General features: G+C 58.2%; 3 protein-coding genes across 3 annotated transcripts; all 3 read right to left on the reverse strand.

The window, feature by feature from the left end:
* Nucleotides 1-2,532: 2,532 nt before the first annotated feature.
* C8Q71DRAFT_863067 (uncharacterized protein) lies at nt 2,533-5,342 on the reverse strand (the record flags this gene model as incomplete). The annotated part of the gene is made up of 8 exons (XM_047928118.1): nt 2,533-2,650; nt 2,723-2,758; nt 2,810-2,852; nt 2,903-2,924; nt 2,974-4,134; nt 4,187-4,285; nt 4,333-5,114; nt 5,171-5,342. 8 exons carry the CDS (start codon nt 5,340-5,342, stop codon nt 2,533-2,535), a joined length of 2,433 nt encoding a protein of 810 aa, XP_047773131.1.
* An 861-nt stretch (nt 5,343-6,203) lies between these two features.
* C8Q71DRAFT_789528 (uncharacterized protein) lies at nt 6,204-8,247 on the reverse strand. The gene has a single exon (XM_047925264.1). The coding sequence runs from the start codon at nt 8,018-8,020 to the stop codon at nt 6,368-6,370; it is 1,653 nt and encodes a 550-aa protein (XP_047773132.1). The 5' UTR covers nt 8,021-8,247; the 3' UTR covers nt 6,204-6,367.
* Nucleotides 8,248-9,917: 1,670 nt separating this feature from the next.
* Nucleotides 9,918-10,598, reverse strand: C8Q71DRAFT_863070 (uncharacterized protein; the record flags this gene model as incomplete). Its single annotated transcript, XM_047928119.1, has 2 exons — nt 9,918-10,387; nt 10,448-10,598. 2 exons carry the CDS (start codon nt 10,596-10,598, stop codon nt 9,918-9,920), a joined length of 621 nt encoding a protein of 206 aa, XP_047773133.1.
* Nucleotides 10,599-21,193: the final 10,595 nt, after the last annotated feature.

Genomic DNA, 21,193 nt, shown 5'->3' on the forward strand with positions numbered 1-21,193 from the left:
AGGCACACCAGCGGTGCGTTGTTACGCGGCGTGTGATGCTGTCGTACGACGGTTCCCGTCAGGTGAGTAAATGCCGTCCAGAGGAGACGCATCCGAATGTATTCAGATGCGGTTTTGTGTCTGGGAGCTGGTAGCTGAACGTTGACGGCAATGATGCAGTGTTTCAGGCCCAGGGTATGCACATAGCAATGTTCAGCTAATGTGCACGATGCGCACAGGCGCGACATGGTAAAGAACATCCCTCGTGAAGTGTCCGATTCACACACTGTGAAGAATGTACGGTTCCGCCAAATGAGTTTACCTCGCACGCTCACAATGACCACATTTCAGGTACAGAAGATACATCAATCTCGGGTACATAAGCGGCCAGCGCGCGGGCACCCGGAGTGAAGTTATCCAATACATATGCACCCTGACAACAGGAAAAATTGAATACGCCGCGAGTCAGGGTCGTGTCGGTTTCAATTCCCGCCAAACGGTCTGTAACCCGACGGCCGCTGTCGAGACTCCGGGACGCCGTGTGCAGCTAGTAAAGATGGTCAGCAACGCCATGTGATCATTGATGTACGATGGCTATAAAGCGAGGAGAGGCAGCCAGGACAATCCAGTTCCTTGCTCCTGCCACCTCACGTCTCAGTGACAGCGAATGGTCGCGACAATGGTACGTTCCACTATAGCCCACTTTCATGTGTCGATGGTGACGTCCGTGTTCAACAGCATGTTTCCGCACTCCGGGTCGCCGCGTTGTGTATTCGGCGCACCGGTCAGCCCTCGAGAAGTTCGTCATTGCACCAAACCTTGGGCTCGGTGTCGAAGCGAGTTCCCTGGTCACCAGTAGCAAGGACACCTCCGGCGCGGTAAGCATCAAACCTCAGCGCGTTCACTTCACTTGTCTGACCACGTTCACCGCCGAAACCCGGCCGTGCATTGGAGCTATGCGCGAGTGACTGCGCTCATTAGATTCACGCCGGATTACATCGAAGTCTCCGGTATTATGAGTTGCGAAGGCTTGCGCGTCGTCTAGAAGTTGCGACTCTGCGCGTCGTGCCCACTGGGGCGGTCTGTTCATGACTGCGCAGTCGATCAGCGAGTCTCGCTGGTGATGCGAGGCGGCGATGCGTTATGGCGTGATGAGTGACCGACGCCGCGGCCATACTGCACGGGTACGTCTTCCCGTTCTTGTTCCAGTAGGGCGACCACGCACTCAACGCGCTCGGTCGAGTGCGGCTACATAGTGGTCCGGGCATCTGTCGGCTGGTCGTGAGCCTCTGCGCACTCGATGTATTTGCGCGGCCCCTCGTTGTTAATTCGAACTGTCAGGATGTTCGCCGGCAGGACAGAATCCGGCACCTCGGCCCTCTGTCTGTGGTAGCACCTGACGGTGCAGTACGGTCGAGATACATAGCTTAGTATGCCAGTGTACAATTGCACGGTGACTACACTATGTACACAATGTATCTCGTCTGAAACTACTATGCACAACCCAGTGCTGGATAGAATGCGCGCGTACTAGTGTCTCCGAGTCCGGCCCACTGTCATCTAATGTTCGATGTGGTTCCTTGAGAACATGAATGTCAAACCTTAGTACATGGCAATGTGAGTTAATGGGACAGAAGAGTTGGAATCGGCGAGCGAGCGTAAGAAAACAAGGTTACCGAAGTCGGGTCGTAGTACTAGACACAATGAGCTTGCACAGTCAGCCATGGACTCGGAGCTGATGAGGACAAAAGGGTTGGAACAGGCGAGCGATCTTGAATCTTGACGTACAAGAGAGATGAGAACATAGTTACTAGAGTCACGGCGAGCTTAGTTCGTACAGAAGACAGAATAAGCATGTATACAACGTAACATAACGAGTTAATGAGGACAGATCATGGGTTGAAGCTGGCGAGCGAGCTCAATATTACAATCATCCTCGAGTTAATGAGGACAGATGGGTTGAAGTTGGTGAGCAAGCTCAATGCTACAGTCATCCTAGGACAGATGGGTTGAAGCTGGCGAGCGAGCTCAATATTACAGTCATCCTTGAGTTAATGAGGACAAATGGGTTGAAGCTGGCGAGCGAGCTCAATGTCACAGTCAACCTCGAGTTAATGAGGACAGATGGGTTGAAGCTGGCGAGCAAGCTCAATGTTACAGTCATCCTAGGACAGATGGGTTGAAGCTGGCGAGCGAGCTCCTTGTTACAGTCATCCTCCAGTTAATGAAGACAGATGGGTTGAAGCTGGCGAGCGAGCTCAATGTCAGAGTCATCCTCAAGTTGTACGCAATCGTTAACGGAGCGAGGCGAGGCGAGGGCGACTGAGGCAAGCCATGTATCCTCTTGCGCCTCCCACATCCCAGCACGCGCCGTGATGAGTGTGCAACGAGATATATTGACAATGAATGTATGTACAAGGTCAGAGTCCGCGCCGACATCACAACACCGCGGCCTGTTGTCTAAACTCACGAGGCGACGAGAGACAACGTACTCACCTGTACGCAGTCTGCTGGCTCGTCCGGCCCAATTCCAGTTCGTCGCCCTACAACGTCTCATCGCTGAACCTCGCCCCGTCGATCCTCGTCATCCGACACTTCCGCTACTGCCGAAGACTCCCGCGGCATCTTGCTGTCCGCGGCGTTGCTGTTCGCGAGCGTGCCCGCACATTGCCTGCGGCCGTGCAGCTCGGTGATACACTTCTGATCAGTGCGTCCAACGACCATCGCAGTACAGTGCACTCACATCGCGTTCGCGAACATCCACCACCCGAAGAGACGGCTAGGACATACATACAAGTGGCTTCTCAAGGGCTTCCTCCTGACAACCAACCGCGCCGTCGGGGCAACACGGTCATACAACAGCCATACTTTATCTGCACACAATCTAAGAACCCATGACCGAGAGACCGCGAAAGAGACCTACTGAGCGCATACAGATGCCTCGCCTACTGTGATTAACGTTCAATCCCACGGATGTCTGCGTGGACCACTTACCTGCGCGGGGATGTCCGTAGCCGGAAAGTGCAGCCCTCTGAACAGGTCGTGCGTCTGCTTCCAGTCCACAAGCTCGGCAACGACCTGCCCGTTCCACAGCTCATCGAACTGGTACACCAGCACCCGGTGGAACTGCGTCAGGTCCTTGATGACACCCACCACAACCTTCATGAACGTATCCAGATCTGGCGCTGCTCCGAGCTGCTCGTTGATCTGCGCCATGACCGCAAACACGTCCATCATGCCCACAGCCCCCGTGCCTCTGCGGCGGCGGGACGGGCCCCGCCGCAGTGACTCCCGTGCCGCGTTCCCGTTGGGAGAGCCAGAGCTCGATGACCCAAACGTACTGGTGCTGCCGGACGCAGAAGAGTCACCCACGACGCGTCGTGTACGCCGAAGGCGCTCAAGCGCTAGCAGAGGCTTCGATCGGCTCGTCGTGCTCTCCAGGATATCTTCCGGGCTGGGCATCCAGTCATCCTCAGCGTTGGTATCGAAGGCGGATGTTCCACCCGTCCCCGAGCGCGCAGGCGAGCTGTCCGTCTGACGAGGAACTAGGTCGCTCCCGCTGCTCACGAGGCTTGGCGTTGACGCCAGGCCAGGCGACTCCTCCAGTGTGCTCGCCAGCTGATCCTGCGAGCTGCCGGAGGATACCAAGGTCCGGCCGGAGCTATCTGTTGCAGAGTTGCTCGGGGAGTTCGAGCTGGCTGCGGTGCCCTCCGAGGGCGAGGACACGCCCGAGTACATCGACGACGTGTCGTCGGTAGGGAGGGGCGGGTACAGCGGGTTGAACGTGTCGCGCTCGAGCTCGAACTCCAGGATGATGATGTTGCTATCCGTCTTCGAGGACGTACCATCCGACTTCGTCTCCACGTTCGCCGGGGCCGTCATCTGTGGCCGGTGCGCTGCAACCCAACAGGTCCAGCTGCGCCGCCTTTGGGGGTCTTTCGAGAAGGCTTCCGTGACTACGGTGCCCGGTTCGCCCCAGCCGCTCAACATGAAGACGTGTAGGTTCTCGGCTTGCTCCTCGGGTGTGAGCGCGGTGTCGTTCAAATACTGGATGTTGTCGAAAAGCACGTCCGCCTGTTGGTCGGGTAGGGTCTGCGAGAAGCACTCGAGGGAGAAGAGGTGCTGCGGTGAAAGCCCGAGCAGCTCTGTCGAGTTCTGCGAGGCTGTCAGCATGCTAGACTGATGGGAGGATGCGGGCCACACGCACTTCTGACACCTGGCGCACGACAAGATCGCCTGTCTCCTCATCCTCCTCCACCGCGATGAGAATGCCATAGCCTTGGACAGCACCAGGTGTACGGATCGGCTGCGTATCGTGAGCGCGAATCCGCCGCACAGAACTCGGGCACGCACCTCGTCCTCACACTTAGCTAGCTTTCCCTCCCTCCCGACAATGAGATGGTGTCCGTGCTCATCCTCCATGTGCGCGTACTTGAACGCAATATGTGGCCCCTCTCCACTGTCACCGTTACTGCTCGACAAGCTCGCGTCTTCGGCCTTCAACCCTGAGGAAGTTGCGTCCGGCTCCTGGACGGAGGGCACCTCCACGAGCTCCTCCTCGCCCAGCGGCGTGTATATCGCCGAGCAATCCGAGCCGTCCACGGAGTCGCGGCTCGTGCGCCCGCGCGAGGACTGTGCGGAGATGGTCGAGGGCGCAGATGGATTAGACCCTGAGTGGACAGGCGCCAAGTGAACGATGCCCGAGGTTGAGAAGCGACCGTGTAATGCCGCGTCGAAGTTGGAGACGCTATCGTCTGGTGCAGGCAGGATGTCTTCGGACGCGACCTCAGGGAACGCTTCGGAGGCGAAGTCAGAGATCTGTTGCGGATGGCGCGCATCCGCCTCTGCGTTGGACGTAGCATCGTCATTGAACGCGGTGTCCATCATTGCCTGATGGAGAGCGGCGTGTGCAGAGACAAACGAACGGCGGGAAAGCGGGTCGTCGTCCGGAGAGAAGTCGCGAAAGTTTGGCGTACTGACTTTCCGCGGCTCAGAGACTTTGGTGCTAAAGGACGGTGTGGATGAAAGGAGGGCGCTGCCGGTAAGAGAACGACTGGAGGGGGGCGCCTCTCCGGGAATGGATCCGATGGGGGCGTTGCCGTGTTCCTCTAAAGACGCCGCGGGCGTGGAGACATCTACGACGAATATGAGCATGTGCTAGGGATCGTCGAATGCGATGATAGATGCGCACCTGGCGTGTCTGCGGCTGCTCGAGCAGGACGGATTCCGCTGAGAAGCGAGCGGACGGGATAGACGTACGACGAAGACGGCGAAATGGACGGCGAAGACGGGGAAATGGACGACGAAGACGGCGAAAGGGGCGGCGACGACGCCTTGGGGCCGTTCAAGCGCGGCTGGGGCATCCGCGCTGATGGAAGAGGACGACAAGGAGCGCAAAGCCTCCGCCTGCGGTTCGCTTTCCTCTTCCGACAGCCCACCCGGCGCCTCTACGTCATTGGCCCCCGAGGCGGTGGCGCATCCCCGCCCGACGGTCGGGTGGCGCTCGTGATCGAGCGGGCAGCTCGAGCGTCGCGCTTCTGGCCCAGGCCTGGCTCAGGCCACGCTCACCCAGCCGTGCACGCTCAGAGAACGGCCATGCATCCGAGCGGCCTCTCGCTCCGCACCGAGTCGCGGGTCTGCGTCGTCTCGCGTCTCCTCCGGACTTGTCGCGCGCCCCGACGCGACGGACAGCCCGCACGGACAGCCCGCACGCACAAGACCGGGCACATCTCGTGAGTAAGACTCGGTCTCTGGTATGTAAAGCGCCAGGAAGGCAGTATGGGCTCCTCCTGCAACACAGAGTGCGAGAGCTGCAGACGGCTGCGCGGCCCCGGCTTGCCCAAGTCGACGCCGTGCATCCGCCGCGCAGCTCAGCGTCGCTAGGTACTGTGTATACTACATCGCCCCGCCCGCCTCTCCCCTCTCGGACCAGCTCCAGCCGTGCACAGCGACCCCTCGCCTCCACCCAACTCGCGGGAATCGTCCTACAGGTCAGTCGACCTTGTGCCTCCTCCGGTCGCGCTCATGCCTCGCCGTCTCGCACGAGCATCCCCGCCAGGATGCCGACGTCTTCGCAAGTCCGCCTCCTTTCGCTCCGATCCAGCCGGCGGGAAATGCCCCGTCTCGAGGTGAGTCGACAAGTCCTCCTTGCGCCCCCTCCCCTCGCGTCCATGCGCCGTTCTGCCTGTTGTGCAGACGCGTCGCCGCACTCGTCCCAAGCCACTCCGTCCGCATCGCCACACTCGTCTCAAGCCACTCCGTCCGCATCGCCGCACTCGTCTCAAGCCACTCCGTCCGCATCGCCGCACTCGTCCCAAGCCGCTCCGTCCGCGAGGATGCCGACGTCTTCGCACCCCGCCTCCGTTCGCCCCTCGTCATGCCTCACTGCTCATCCGCCCGCCGGACAGACAACATCACGCGGATGGTGGGCCACCGCGCGATCTCGCTCACTCCGCCGCCACGACTCCTCCACCCAGAGGCCACCGCCGCCGCCCGCTGGCATCTTGGTACGTGACACGCGTGCCGCCCACGGTCCTTCGCCCGGACAACGGCGTAGATCAGACAGACACGCCCGCGCGCTGCACCACTGAGCACGGGTGCCGCGAGCGCGTTGGGGACCGTCGCCGAGCATTTGCGCGCCGGCTCGAGTTCTGGACCGACTGTGGTGCTTGAATGCCCAGCGAGATCGTCGTACGATGCGTACGGTGCCCGTGCGCGCGTCCGGTCTCGACCGGCGGGTAATGCCTACCACCGCGCAGAGTGTCGCCCCGGAGTTCGCGTGCAGGTGACCGGGGCGGGCCTCGCAGAGGACGCCCAGAAGAGCTACCTCTCGAGTGCACGGACACCGTCTTCGGCGGGCAGATGTCGTGTGTGGGCGCAGGCGCAGGATCGGTGGCAGCCACACACGACTAGATAGTCGGCGTGGATGATTGTCGAGCGCACGAGTGTCGAGGCGGAGGACGCGTGGTGAGAGCCAATCAGCAGCCGCGAAGGTCGAGCTGGGATGCGGACCCGCCGCGCTTGCACCGTGAACCAAGTACGAAGCAGGGCTTTGTCTCTGTCGTCGATCGCCCTCGAACGCACTCTCGCGGAACCCGTCAGAACGGGCGCGAGCGAGGCTTTGCGGCCACCGGGCGCATGCTCGTGGCATTGACCAGCAGGAGGGTTTGGCAGCGGGTCCTTGGCGGATGAGACGAGTCCCCGCCAGCAACCGTTGAAGCTGTCGTGACGGCGCAACATCTACCGGAAGTAACGTCGCGTTGCGGGCCGCGACGTGCAGTAGGCGCGAGGACCGGCACCGGCGCGAGGAACGGAGGGCGGATCGGCAGGTGCGGTGAGCAGACCGTCCGCGCTGTAGGTGACCGTTCGTGGCTGAAGGCATGGCGTCGAGTCGCGACGGGCCGGGCAATGTGGGTGCAGGATCGGTGTTAGCAGTTACCGGGCACACTGTCGTGCCGGCCGTGAACGTAGACCGCCATGGGTGAGCGAGCCGGGCGAGGTGCGCAGATGCTGTGTCGTCGGGGCTGACGTCCCGACAACCGGGCAGCGGCGCGCGCGCCCTGCTATGGAGGGACATAGAGCTGGTCCGCATTTTGTGTGACCATCGCTGCTGATGTTTAGGCGTGGCTAGTGGTGTCCGACGCGAGCAGTCGCGAGCTGCTATGGACCAGCGCGTGAGATCGTGGCGTGACAAAGACAAACGAAACGAACACGCGTACGCGGATGAGAGATGGGGCTGCTGGTTGCTCCTGTGCATGGACGAGCCGGTGTCGAAGGTGAGCAGCGTGAGCGTTGCAGACGCAAGGACAAGAACAGGGGGAGCTATAGGCATATGGTGGTGACCGAAATGGCAGTGACTGTAGGATGTGAATGGTAGAAGATGTGGGTGAAGGCGGGAGGGACGGGATGGCGAGCAAGGAACTGCATAGGTAGATGAGTGCGTGGTAGATGCTGGGACAGTGGGAGTGTCGACAGGTATGTACAATGAGAGTGCCAGGGACATGAAGTAAGCTATTGAGATGAGCAAACCAACGGCATTCATATGAATTTGAGTCTGGACAGCTGAATGTCAGACATGTTGCCATCAACGGGATGAGGACATCTACTAGATCTGAGACTGAGTTGAGCGCTGTACCGGTGTTAAGTCTGTGGTCTGTAACTGATCGGACATTGCTATGAGCCGTCGGCTATGGATTTCCTGGTGAGATCTATTGCTCATCAGTCTGACAGAGCTGGCTTGAGCTCAAAGCCTGTATTGGCTGGATTCTCAGACAGCATACCAGACTGTAACGAGGAATCCTCATTATAATCTGGAATGCTGTCTGTAGTCCAGGCCAATGTCATGACTTTTGGTGTTCTCAGGGACGACATAAGCAATGTCGTTCTATCTATGATCAGGTGAGGATCATTGGGGTGAGGGTATACCACAGTTGTACGCGACGGCGGACCTGTATGGTTGTGTGCCGTCGGCGGATGCTGCCTGCACGGTGTGTTCCGCCGGAGGCACCAGGCTCGCTTAACCTAACCTAACCTAACCCCATTTGGCAGCTGAGGGCACCAGGGATCATACTCTCGGCCCAGGTCAATATATGACCGTCTGAAGCTCTCAGGGTATCTGCGCGCACCAAACATCATTGCTAAATGTCCGTGGCAATGCCATATTGACAGGGGACAAGTACAGACAGGGACTGTGGTTTACAGAGGTTAGGTTAAGCTGAGGTTAGCTCCTGTCGTCCGATTTGCAGCGTGCACGGCCGGAACAACAACCGTGACTCGGCTGGAACATGCGTGAAAGCACTGTTTCTGCACGAAAAATGCAATATATGGCTTCCTATGACATGGGAATGGCTCTCTGCAAGCCTGGTTGGGCTGCAAGACTCCTCACCAAGTCAGGGCGACGTTGGCACGTCGAGACGAAGGCCTGTCAACGCGCTGTCAGCCACCGTATGGCTCGGCCACATGGCACACCCAAATGAGGCAACCGGGCTTAGCGCGCTGCCGCGCCGACTGCCTTCTCTTGCTCCCGGACTTTCAGACTCGCAAGCTACGCGCGGCCGCGTCTAACGGCGACTCGCATACATCCGCGCAAAAAGAACATTCAATTCCACAGTAACATTCAGTCATCAAATCCCGACGCGCTCTCAATCTCCGATAGACCACCGTCATCAGCCACCCCCGCAACACTCTCGATCTCCTCAACCTCGGAATCATACACGGGCAGAAATCTGCCAGTAGGCAACCGTAGGGCGGGTAACGAGGCACCCGCAGGGGAATGATGATATTTTGACGGATAGCTTGACGGTGTCCTGTGAATCAAGGGTGATGTCGCACCTGCAGGACGGGCCTGTGGTTTGCTTGTAGGTCTTACACGTGGGCCGCTGTGACATAATCCCCACCAGAAAGGGGAACCATAGCCGGCCATAAGGACAAGGGGAAACTGTAAAAATAGATCAAACATAGCGGGAGTCGAACCCCGGTATGGTAGATAGATGGAGGCAACGTCGTAGCCAACTGAGCCATGCTGGCTTTGTTAGCAGACTCAACGGCTTGTATATGTATGTCAATAACATCCATGCCCATACAACCTCTTCAAGTGCAAGTCCGGTCTTGACTAGCTTGACTCTTGAGCATGCTACATATGTATCGCGCGTTCTCAACGCGGAAGTCAGAATACGTGAGGATATAGGAAATCTTATTTCGGGCAAATCCATAATGTCTCTATGATCACAGTACCCTTGCAGCCTTGCTCACCACTCCAGTAAGTTATCCTCGCCTCGGACTTCGTTGTCGCTGCGAGTGCGTCACCTGACGCTACCCAAAAAGGTAGGTGTACCGTACCCTCGGGTCCATCAAAGTACTCTGTGATATATGCACACGTAACCCGAGGGCAAAACGCCGACCTTGAATTGCAAGCAGATCGCATGCAGATCGCAGGCTGCTCACAGGTGGGACTGCGCGAAATTACACGGTACCTCCGCTGATAGGATTCCTCCTGATTTTTTTCCGGCCGTGTACGCGTCCGAGTCTTCGACATACTCGCTACTCTTGGGGCCCACGCAGACCTTCCGGGGCGGCCTCGACAGTCGGAGCCAGGGCGGCACGCGCTGTACACCATAATCCCGCCGTTGAGCCCGGGGTGGACGCGGCGTAAACTTTCCTGGAGCAGCACTCTGCACGGTGAGTGCTTTATGCTCGTCCTCTGAGAGCTTTGTGAACACGAGAACACCGCGGTGGATGCGGCTGAGGAGATCCTGTAACATGGCGATGCCGCCCGGGACATCACTGAGATTCGCAAAGACGAGATGCTGCGGCCAGCCGTCGAGGCACACAGCGTACTCTTTGGCGACGTGAGTGTAGAAAGACTCCGCGGTCCATTTCATTGCGGCGGTTTCCTTGCCGGAAATTGACTCTGGTTACAAGATGTGATCAGTCAAACTTGATGCAGGCATGCGGATGAGACGGCGCGCACGAAGCTGCTTTGTGAGTAGCTGCCGGATCTCGCCGCGCGCTCTTGTAAAACGAGTACCGTATGTTGTCTTGCGCTTTATTCGTTTCTTCGGCAGGATGAGTCCCGGCCAGAGGCTCCGCCGCTGTGGAGGCTTGGTGTGCTGCAGGCGCATCGGATGATGACTCGCGCTGGCGGTCGTGCGAGGAGGGAGGGGCTACTAGGCCACGGATATTCGTCTCCAGTGGATATATGGGGCCTACTTGTATCTCGCGAGAGCGCCCTCCCGATGACCTATGTACATCGGCAGTTGCGTCTGTTGGTAATGATGGGCCGCTGCATATACTCAGCACGTCTCCCATTTTTTCCCACTCGTGTTTCGCACTAGATCAATTATTCACAGCTTTACCACAGTTCGACCCGTCTCGCGCACCAGGCGTGGTGCAGCGCCGTGTTTCCGATCAATGTATTGCAAGTCCAATAGACGGCGCGCAGCCGGTCAGAGCTTTACTCGGACTAGGCGTAGATTTTCACTCAAACGCAGGCTTGATTCTGCGGCGCGGTATTCCGCCGTTCTGGGATTGCCGTCCCGGCACGTAACACTTGAGTTATGTGCCTGTGAGTCTGCTCCTTTGGCAGCACAGAAGCTCGGAATTCATCATCACAGGTTTCGAGGAGCAACCGCAAACAAGCCGATCCTCCGAAAGAGTGACTGCAGCCCAACGGGAGCAACATCATTTGTCATTGCCCTAGTACGTTGCATCGCGCAGATTGCGGAAATTGCGAGCTCGCTCGATCTCCCTCTGTGTGTTTGCTATTGAGCTAACACGGATGGTGACACATAAACGTGGGTTTGTTCGTCGACATCGCCATGAGTCGCAGGCGTTCGAAGACTAGGCGCACAACAAGACAACCAAGCAGAAGCACAGCCAGTGGTCAGGTACTAGCCGTTGGGCTTAAGCTCGCAGTAATGTGGTCAGGCAGAGTATCCGAGTCCATGATCCCACGCGCGGTCCAGAACTCTTTCCGGCACATCACACAAGGTACGCGTATGCTTGCCTCCATTCTCCGTACGGTGCGCAGACACAGTTACTTCGGTTGTAGGGTCGGTCTTGCCGTTTGGTAAGTACGAGTATGTCAACCCGCCTTGGTGCAGGTCAATTCGTGCACGGAGAACGCATGCACTGCCGACATGAACATCCAGACGGTCCGTGTCCGTGTGTCTGTCCAATGGATGCCACAATGTCTGGCTTCGACACTGCCCGCTCAATTGGAGCGTGTCAATGCACGTTTTCCTCGCCTCTCGACGACCGTTCCACCACGCAATCTGCTCAGTAATCCGCAACACTCTGGTCAATGACGTATGGACGGAATACCTCGCCAGGAACTCCGGGCCACAGGTGTGTGCGCGCCCAGAGCTCCAACCACCATCATCGATCTGTTAGCCTGGCTGCGAGGGTCGCCTCAGTATAGAACAATGATAGCTCAGGTTGCAACGCCGTGACGTGCGCATCAAGGGCGTAACCTCTGCCGCTGTATGGCCCGAAACACACCCTGTTTCGAGCCTTCAATCTGGTTGAGCATTCGCTCCGCTTAGAGTCCGAGTCCGATCCCTAGCACGTCGTACCCAGGTACTGCGACATCTAGGGTCACACGATGGTATCGCCGTGAGCACCAGAGGACCGCCACTGCTCACTGTAGCCATTGACCCACGGCGTTGGCTGCCTGGCGGGGTCACTGCCAGCCTTACCTGGTGACGAACATCCCCGGGCTGCTACCGAGGCCACGTATACCTCAATGCGGCATGCCGCGGTGCGTGCGTCAACGCAGGTAGGCGCACTGACCAGGGTCAGACCTGAGAGTCCAGGACTCAATGTAACGCGATGGAAGGCAATCCAATTGCCGCGCGACTAATATCAACAGGTTGAAGGCGAGGCGGTCATGTTTTCACATGCACGACCCGCATCAGAAGCACCATTGAAGCCTGCGTATCAGGAAAACGCGACACAATCAAGGTGACGTGTCCGTCTCATGCACTCACAGAGGGGCGCTCAATTATACTAAGCTTTGTATCACTAGCCTTGTTTCGTATTCACAACTAGGGTACGAGGTACACATACAGCTAGTAAGGGCGCAATCCATTCACCAGGGACACAACATCTGTAGCCCGATGCCCTTGCCGTCGACTTTCACCACACAAACGGGACGCATGCGCGCCGGTCGTGTGAGTCACCATCTTGACGGTGTATGCTACGAGTGACATGAATGGTCGGAATTCTGTAGCTACGACGTCACCAAACGCTATTGCAGGCTATCACTGTCGGCATATATCTCGCCCCGCGGAGGGTTGGCGCCTCAATCCCCCCTATGTAGATCACTCCACTCGGCAAGCAACTGCGCTCATCGGCAGATTGGCTTTCTGTCCGATCTCGCGTACTGTAACTCAGTACCGGCGAGCAACGCCGGTTGGGCGGCGCCAAAGGTACGTTTGTGTGGATCCCGATCTCTTCGCCGCGTTTCGACATGTTGATCGTGTGGACCAACAGTTTGTCATGTTACTTCTGCCGTTCACGAGATCCCGAGAAGGTTAGGTGCCCTGTTGTTCAGGTCTGCCTGCGTATCCCGATGCCTAGTGTAAGGTGCACCGTCCTGTCACGGTCTCCGCTGAGTCATATCCAGGTCTCCATACGACGGTCTGCGTCAATGAACAACGCCGGTCGGGCTGCCTCAGGCAGTACCAATGACACCGCAGGGCGGTAACAATGGCGGGTCAATCCGCACTCGTCGCGGGACTTCTGGTAATGCATAGTGTTCGATCGCAGTGCGGGCCCGGGCTCCCAGTGGATTACACTCGGTGTCTCGCTGCACAGCTTGAACACTGGCACGAACACAGCTGACCACGATAACTCAATGGATTTCGCTGCACGGGTACTACACGGATTCGGCTCGCCGCTGTGACAGCTTCGCGGCCTCTCCTTGGATCCGTGGAGCAGTATGACACATTCGAAGGCACACCAGCGGTGCGTTGTTACGCGGCGTGTGATGCTGTCGTACGACGGTTCCCGTCAGGTGAGTAAATGCCGTCCAGAGGAGACGCATCCGAATGTATTCAGATGCGGTTTTGTGTCTGGGAGCTGGTAGCTGAACGTTGACGGCAATGATGCAGTGTTTCAGGCCCAGGGTATGCACATAGCAATGTTCAGCTAATGTGCACGATGCGCACAGGCGCGACATGGTAAAGAACATCCCTCGTGAAGTGTCCGATTCACACACTGTGAAGAATGTACGGTTCCGCCAAATGAGTTTACCTCGCACGCTCACAATGACCACATTTCAGGTACAGAAGATACATCAATCTCGGGTACATAAGCGGCCAGCGCGCGGGCACCCGGAGTGAAGTTATCCAATACATATGCACCCTGACAACAGGAAAAATTGAATACACCGCGAGTCAGGGTCGTGTTGGTTTCAATTCCCGCCAAACGGTCTGTAACCCGACGGCCGCTGTGAAGACTCCGGGACGCCGTGTGCAGCTAGTAAAGATGGTCAGCAACGCCATGTGATCATTGATGTACGATGGCTATAAAGCGAGGAGAGGCAGCCAGGACAATCCAGTTCCTTGCTCCTGCCACCTCACGTCTCAGTGACAGCGAATGGTCGCGACAATGGTACGTTCCACTATAGCCCACTTTCATGTGTCGATGGTGACGTCCGTGTTCAACAGCATGTTTCCGCACTCCGGGTCGCCGCGTTGTGTATTCGGCGCACCGGTCAGCCCTCGAGAAGTTCGTCATTGCACCAAACCTTGGGCTCGGTGTCGAAGCGAGTTCCCTGGTCACCAGTAGCAAGGACACCTCCGGCGCGGTAAGCATCAAACCTCAGCGCGTTCACTTCACTTGTCTGACCACGTTCACCGCCGAAACCCGGCCGTGCATTGGAGCTATGCGCGAGTGACTGCGCTCATTAGATTCACGCCGGATTACATCGAAGTCTCCGGTATTATGAGTTGCGAAGGCTTGCGCGTCGTCTAGAAGTTGCGACTCTGCGCGTCGTGCCCACTGGGGCGGTCTGTTCATGACTGCGCAGTCGATCAGCGAGTCTCGCTGGTGATGCGAGGCGGCGATGCGTTATGGCGTGATGAGTGACCGACGCCGCGGCCATACTGCACGGGTACGTCTTCCCGTTCTTGTTCCAGTAGGGCGACCACGCACTCAACGCGCTCGGTCGAGTGCGGCTGCATAGTGGTCCGGGCATCTGTCGGCTGGTCGTGAGCCTCTGCGCACTCGATGTATTTGCGCGGCCCCTCGTTGTGAATTCGAACTGTCAGGATGTTCGCCGGCAGGACAGAATCCGGCACCTCGGCCCTCTGTCTGTGGCAGCACCTGACGGTGCAGTACGGTCGAGATACATAGCTTAGTATGCCAGTGTACAATTGCACGGTGACTACACTATGTACACAATGTATCTCGTCTGAAACTACTATGCACAACCCAGTGCCGGATAGAATGCGCGCGTACTAGTGTCTCCGAGTCCGGCCCACTGACATCTAATGTTCGATGTGGTTCCTTGAGAACATGAATGTCAAACCTTAGTACATGGCAATGTGAGTTAATGGGACAGAAGAGTTGGAATCGGCGAGCGACCGTAAGAAAACAAGGTTACCGAAGTCGGGTCGTAGTACTAGACACAATGAGCTTGCACAGTCAGCCATGGACTCGGAGCTGATGAGGACAAAAGGGTTGGAACAGGCGAGCGATCTTGAATCTTGACGTACAAGAGAGATGAGAACATAGTTACTAGAGTCACGGCGAGCTTAGTTCGTACAGAAGACAGAATAAGCATGTATACAACGTAACATAACGAGTTAATGAGGACAGATCATGGGTTGAAGCTGGCGAGCGAGCTCAATATTACAATCATCCTCGAGTTAATGAGGACAGATGGGTTGAAGTTGGTGAGCAAGCTCAATGCTACAGTCATCCTAGGACAGATGGGTTGAAGCTGGCGAGCGAGCTCAATATTACAGTCATCCTTGAGTTAATGAGGACAAATGGGTTGAAGCTGGCGAGCGAGCTCAATGTCACAGTCAACCTCGAGTTAATGAGGACAGATGGGTTGAAGCTGGCGAGCAAGCTCAATGTTACAGTCATCCTAGGACAGATGGGTTGAAGCTGGCGAGCGAGCTCCTTGTTACAGTCATCCTCCAGTTAATGAAGACAGATGGGTTGAAGCTGGCGAGCGAGCTCCTTGTTACAGTCATCCTCCAGTTAATGAAGACAGATGGGTTGAAGCTGGCGAGCGAGCTCAATGTCAGAGTCATCCTCAAGTTGTACGCAATCGTTAACGGAGCGAGGCGAGGCGAGGGCGACTGAGGCAAGCCATGTATCCTCTTGCGCCTCCCACATCCCAGCACGCGCCGTGATGAGTGTGCAACGAGATATATTGACAATGAATGTATGTACAAGGTCAGAGTCCGCGCCGACATCACAACACCGCGGCCTGTTGTCTAAACTCACGAGGCGACGAGAGACAACGTACTCACCTGTACGCAGTCTGCTGGCTCGTCCGGCCAGATTCCAGTTCGTCGCCCTACAACGTCTCATCGCTGAACCTCGCCCCGTCGATCCTCGTCATCCGACACTTCCGCTACTACCGAAGACTCCCGCGGCATCTTGCTGTCCGCGGCGTTGCTGTTCGCGAGCGTGCCCGCACATTGCCTGCGGCCGTGCAGCTCGGTGATACACTTCTGATCAGTGCGTCCAACGACCATCGCAGTACAGTGCACTCACATCGCGTTCGCGAACATCCACCACCCGAAGAGACGGCTAGGACATACATACAAATGGCTTCTCAAGGGCTTCCTCCTGACAACCAACCGCGCCGTCGGGGCAGCGCGGTCATACAACAGCCGTACTTTATCTGCACACAATCTAAGAAACCATGACCAAGAGACCGGCGAAGGAGACCTACTGAGCGCATACAGATGCCTCGCCTACTGTGATTAACGTTCAATCCCACGGATGTCTGCGTGGACCACTTACCTGCGCGGGGATGTCCGTAGCCGGAAAGTGCAGCCCTCTGAACAGGTCGTGCGTCTGCTTCCAGTCCACAAGCTCGGCAACGACCTGCCCGTTCCACAGCTCATCGAACTGGTACACCAGCACCCGGTGGAACTGCGTCAGGTCCTTGATGACACCCACCACGACCTTCATGAACGTATCCAGATCTGGCGCTGCTCCGAGCTGCTCGTTGATCTGCGCCATGACCGCAAACACGTCCATCATGCCCACAGCCCCCGTGCCTCTGCGGCGGCGGGACGGGCCCCGCCGCAGTGACTCCCGTGCCGCGTTCCCGTTGGGAGAGCCAGAGCTCGATGACCCAAACGTACTGGTGCTACCGGACGCAGAAGAGTCACCCACGACGCGTCGTGTACGCCGAAGGCGCTCAAGCGCCAGCAGAGGCTTCGATCGGCTCGTCGTGCTCTCCAGGATATCTTCCGGGCTGGGCATCCAGTCATCCTCAGCGTTGGTATCGAAGGCGGATGTTCCACCCGTCCCCGAGCGCGCAGGCGAGCTGTCCGTCTGACGAGGAACTAGGTCGCTCCCGCTGCTCACGAGGCTTGGCGTTGACGCCAGGCCAGGCGACTCCTCCAGTGTGCTCGCCAGCTGATCCTGCGAGCTGCCGGAGGATACCAAGGTGCGGCCGGAGCTATCTGTTGCAGAGTTGCTCGGGGAGTTCGAGCTGGCTGCGGTGCCCTCCGAGGGCGAGGACACGCCCGAGTACATCGACGACGTGTCGTCGGTAGGGAGGGGCGGGTACAGCGGGTTGAACGTGTCGCGCTCGAGCTCGAACTCCAGGATGATGATGTTGCTATCCGTCTTCGAGGACGTACCATCCGACTTCGTCTCCACGTTCGCCGGGGCCGTCATCTGTGGCCGGTGCGCTGCAACCCAACAGGTCCAGCTGCGCCGCCTTTGGGGGTCTTTCGAGAAGGCTTCTGTGACTACGGTGCCCGGTTCGCCCCAGCCGCTCAACATGAAGACGTGTAGGTTCTCGGCTTGCTCCTCGGGTGTGAGCGCGGTGTCGTTCAGATACTGAATGTTGTCGAAAAGCACGTCCGCCTGTTGGTCGGGTAGGGTCTGCGAGAAGCACTCGAGGGAGAAGAGGTGCTGCGGTGAAAGCCCGAGCAGCTCTGTCGAGTTCTGCGAGGCTGTCAGCATGCTAGACTGATGGGAGGATGCGGGCCACACGCACTTCTGACACCTGGCGCACGACAAGATCGCCTGTCTCCTCATCCTCCTCCACCGCGATGAGAATGCCATAGCCTTGGACGGCACCAGGTGTACGGATCGGCTGCGTATCGTGAGCGCGAATCCGCCGCACAGAACTCGGGCACGCACCTCGTCCTCACACTTAGCTAGCTTTCCCTCCCTCCCGACAATGAGATGGTGTCCGTGCTCATCCTCCATGTGCGCGTACTTGAACGCAATATGTGGCCCCTCTCCACTGTCACCGCTACTGCTCGACAAGCTCGCGTCTTCGGCCTTCAACTCCGGAGAGGTCGCGTCCGGCTCCTGGACGGGGTCGCGGCTCGTGCACTCGCGCGACGACGGCGCGGAGATGGTCGAGGGCGCAGATGGATTAGACCCTGGCGGGGAGTAGGCAGGCGCCAAGTGGACGATGCCCGAGTGTGAGAAGCGACCGTGTAATGCCGCGTCGAAGTTGGAGACGCTATCATCTGGTGCGGGCAGGATGTCTTCGGACGCGACGTCAGAGAACGCCTCTGCATTGGACGTAGCATCGTCATGAAACGCGGTGTCCATCATTGCCTGATGGAGAGCGGCGTGTGCAGAGACAAACGAACGGCGGGAAAGCGGGTCGTCGTCCGGAGAGAAGTCGCGAAAGTTTGGCGTACTGACTTTCCGCGGCTCAGAGACTTTGGTGCTAAAGGACGGTGTGGATGAAAGGAGGGCGCTGCCGGTAAGAGAACGACTGGAGGGGGGCGCCTCTCCGGGAATGGATCCGATGGGGGCGTTGCCGTGTTCCTCTAAAGACGCCGCGGGCGTGGAGACATCTACGACGAATATGAGCATGTGCTAGGGATCGTCGAATGCGATGATAGATGCGCACCTGGCGTGTCTGCGGCTGCTCGAGCAGGACGGATTCCGCTGAGAAGCGAGCGGACGGGATAGACGTACGACGAAGACGGCGAAATGGACGGCGAAGACGGGGAAATGGACGACGAAGACGGCGAAAGGGGCGGCGACGACGCCTTGGGGCCGTTCAAGCGCGGCTGGGGCATCCGCGCTGATGGAAGAGGACGACAAGGAGCGCAAAGCCTCCGCCTGCGGCAGCTCGGTTCGCTTTCCTCTTTCGACAGCCCACCCGGCGCCTCTACGTCATTGGCCCCCGAGGCGGTGGCGCATCCCCGCCCGACGGTCGGGCGGCGCTCGTGATCGAGCGGACAGCTCGAGCCTCGCGCTTCTGGCTCAGGTCACTGCCCCCTGGCGTCTTCGCAGCCTCTGGTGCCAGAGACAAAGACGCTCGGAGAACGGGGCACTTCCTCCCTCTCCATTGATGCATCCGAGCGGGCAGGATGAGCGAGAACGAACCGACGGCGGCAGAGGATCAGGATCAGATCTCAATCTGGGCGCTACCACCTGTGCCAGACTCAAGTGCCTCGAGCCCCACCGCGGAGAGTTGAAGCCATGTTGCAAACCGGCGACGGATACGTAGCGACCAGTGGAGCATCCATAGGCGGGTAAGCCTATTTTGTGATTAGAATCGCTCCCCACGCCGATCCCAGCGTCCGAGGGTCAAGGAGGAATCCACCCATGACAGCCTCGATTATTCCATCCAGCAACCGTGCATGGAAGGGCCGGTCACTCGACTTGGCGAGTACTCTTCAATGTTTTGGCTTCAGTCACTTTGTGTGAGGCAGCTGGTGCGTAACACGTACCATGTGTGTTGGTTCCGACATCCGACATCCCGAGACAGCAGCGTCCGCTATTGACAACGTCTGCCTGCGATGCGGGTGGGTCAACAAACCAGTTCATCGTAGTGCTGCAATTCATCGAGACTCCGCCTGATCGTGGATCACAGGCACATGCGCCCGTTAGACAAAGATGCAAGCCTGATATGTAGACTTCCGTACGACGGGCGCGCATATACCCAGTATACGTGAGCCCAAAGGTTTCAAAAGCCAGATAGACTGGCTACTTACCGTGAAGTATGGACCTACTGTCGGTTGCGGGCCCTCGCGGCCTCGATAAGCGGCCTGGGGGAGGAAGAAAAGGAGAGGGAAGAGTTGTGAAGCAGCATCAGCATTTATATATGAGTAGCCTCATAACATAGACAGTCCAAATATGACGACGCTACACGACACTCTGCGCTCATAGGTCGAGTAGAACGCGAGCTTAGATCCAAGCCCGATGGACGCGATCGGTGCGACTGGTATCGCGGTCACGTGTGCGTGTCGCGGGACTTGCCTGGACACCCGCCCGAATTGCGCATTGCGACCAGAGCACACCTTTGTATCTCGCACGACGACGTCTAGTTTCCTATAAGTAAACTGCCGCAGCCTTGAACTTTTTCCGTCACTGCTGCATTGTTGATCTACTTTTCTCCAAGCAGCTGAAGCTAGTAGTACATACACGCGGGACGATTTTGGGAGGCCTGCACTAGGCCTCTGTCTGCACCTGCTCCTCTGAGGAGACCACATTCCCTTCGCATTGTGTGTACACATCGCGCCTCCGCCACCACGTGCGCATCTATCCCGCGGATCGCGTCAAATGTGGAGCGACCGCCCGCCGATCGCACCAAATGTCGGGCCCGCCGACAACTGTGGAGCAGCTGCTTCTTTCGTCACTCGCCCACCCACCGTCGTCCGCACGCCGCACGCCCTTCTTGACCCACGACCACGACCATATGCATCTTCTGCTGCGACGCCGCTGTCCGTTCCCGCCGCTGCCGCCCACCACTGTGGACTACGCCCGCGTCGCACGCGTCTCATCGCGACGCGTACTGTCCTCATGATGGCGGCGTGCAGAGGAACGCCAACGGACGTCGTGTAGGGTGTGCGGCGAACGCGCGTCTGCTTGGGAGAAGCGGCGGGCGATGGGGCGGCGGACGGGCGCAGTCGAGTCGCATATGTACGATGGCGCGGTGACGGTGCGCGAGGCTACCAAAGAGTCTAAGTAACTGGCTAGCGGGGCAACGGGCACCCTGCACGTGCGAGCTGTCAGTTACTCCCAAAGACCTCTTGGGAATCATTTCACGCACCTCGGGCCTCGCCGCACACTCTGGCTGCGCCTCCTCCCCTCGAGCATGTATGAGAGACCATGGCGCCCGTACGTCGAGGTCGGCGGCGGCTGTAAGGCGGTCACGCTGGGAAGAGACATTGCAGACACTGCACTGTGAGCGTAGGCCTGCCTCCACCGTGCCGTATAGTACATCCCGCTTTTCGCCTACGAATCCGTACGCGAAACTAGCGTCCTGGTGCCTTCGCCCTATGTATTTCACCGGAACTTGTATTGTACGGTACATGAAATTCTATGATGGTGGCCTTTGCACTAGGCAGCAACGCGACTTGCGCGGTTCTTTGCCTCCAGGCTACCACCACACGGACACATGACTGACGCGACGCGACGCGCGTCGCGCGCGTCTGTGTGACTGTCTGCCAGTGGACTCTGTACGGCGCACAGCGCTGCCCCCTTTCAACTGCCTTAGACAAGTCCAGCGCACCTCGTCCCCGTCCGGGCCTCGGGTCCA

This window comes from Rhodofomes roseus (assembly GCF_022264815.1).
Source record: "Rhodofomes roseus strain CIRM-BRFM 1785 chromosome Unknown C8Q71scaffold_36, whole genome shotgun sequence".
Classification (NCBI taxonomy): Eukaryota; Fungi; Basidiomycota; class Agaricomycetes; order Polyporales; family Fomitopsidaceae; genus Rhodofomes; species Rhodofomes roseus.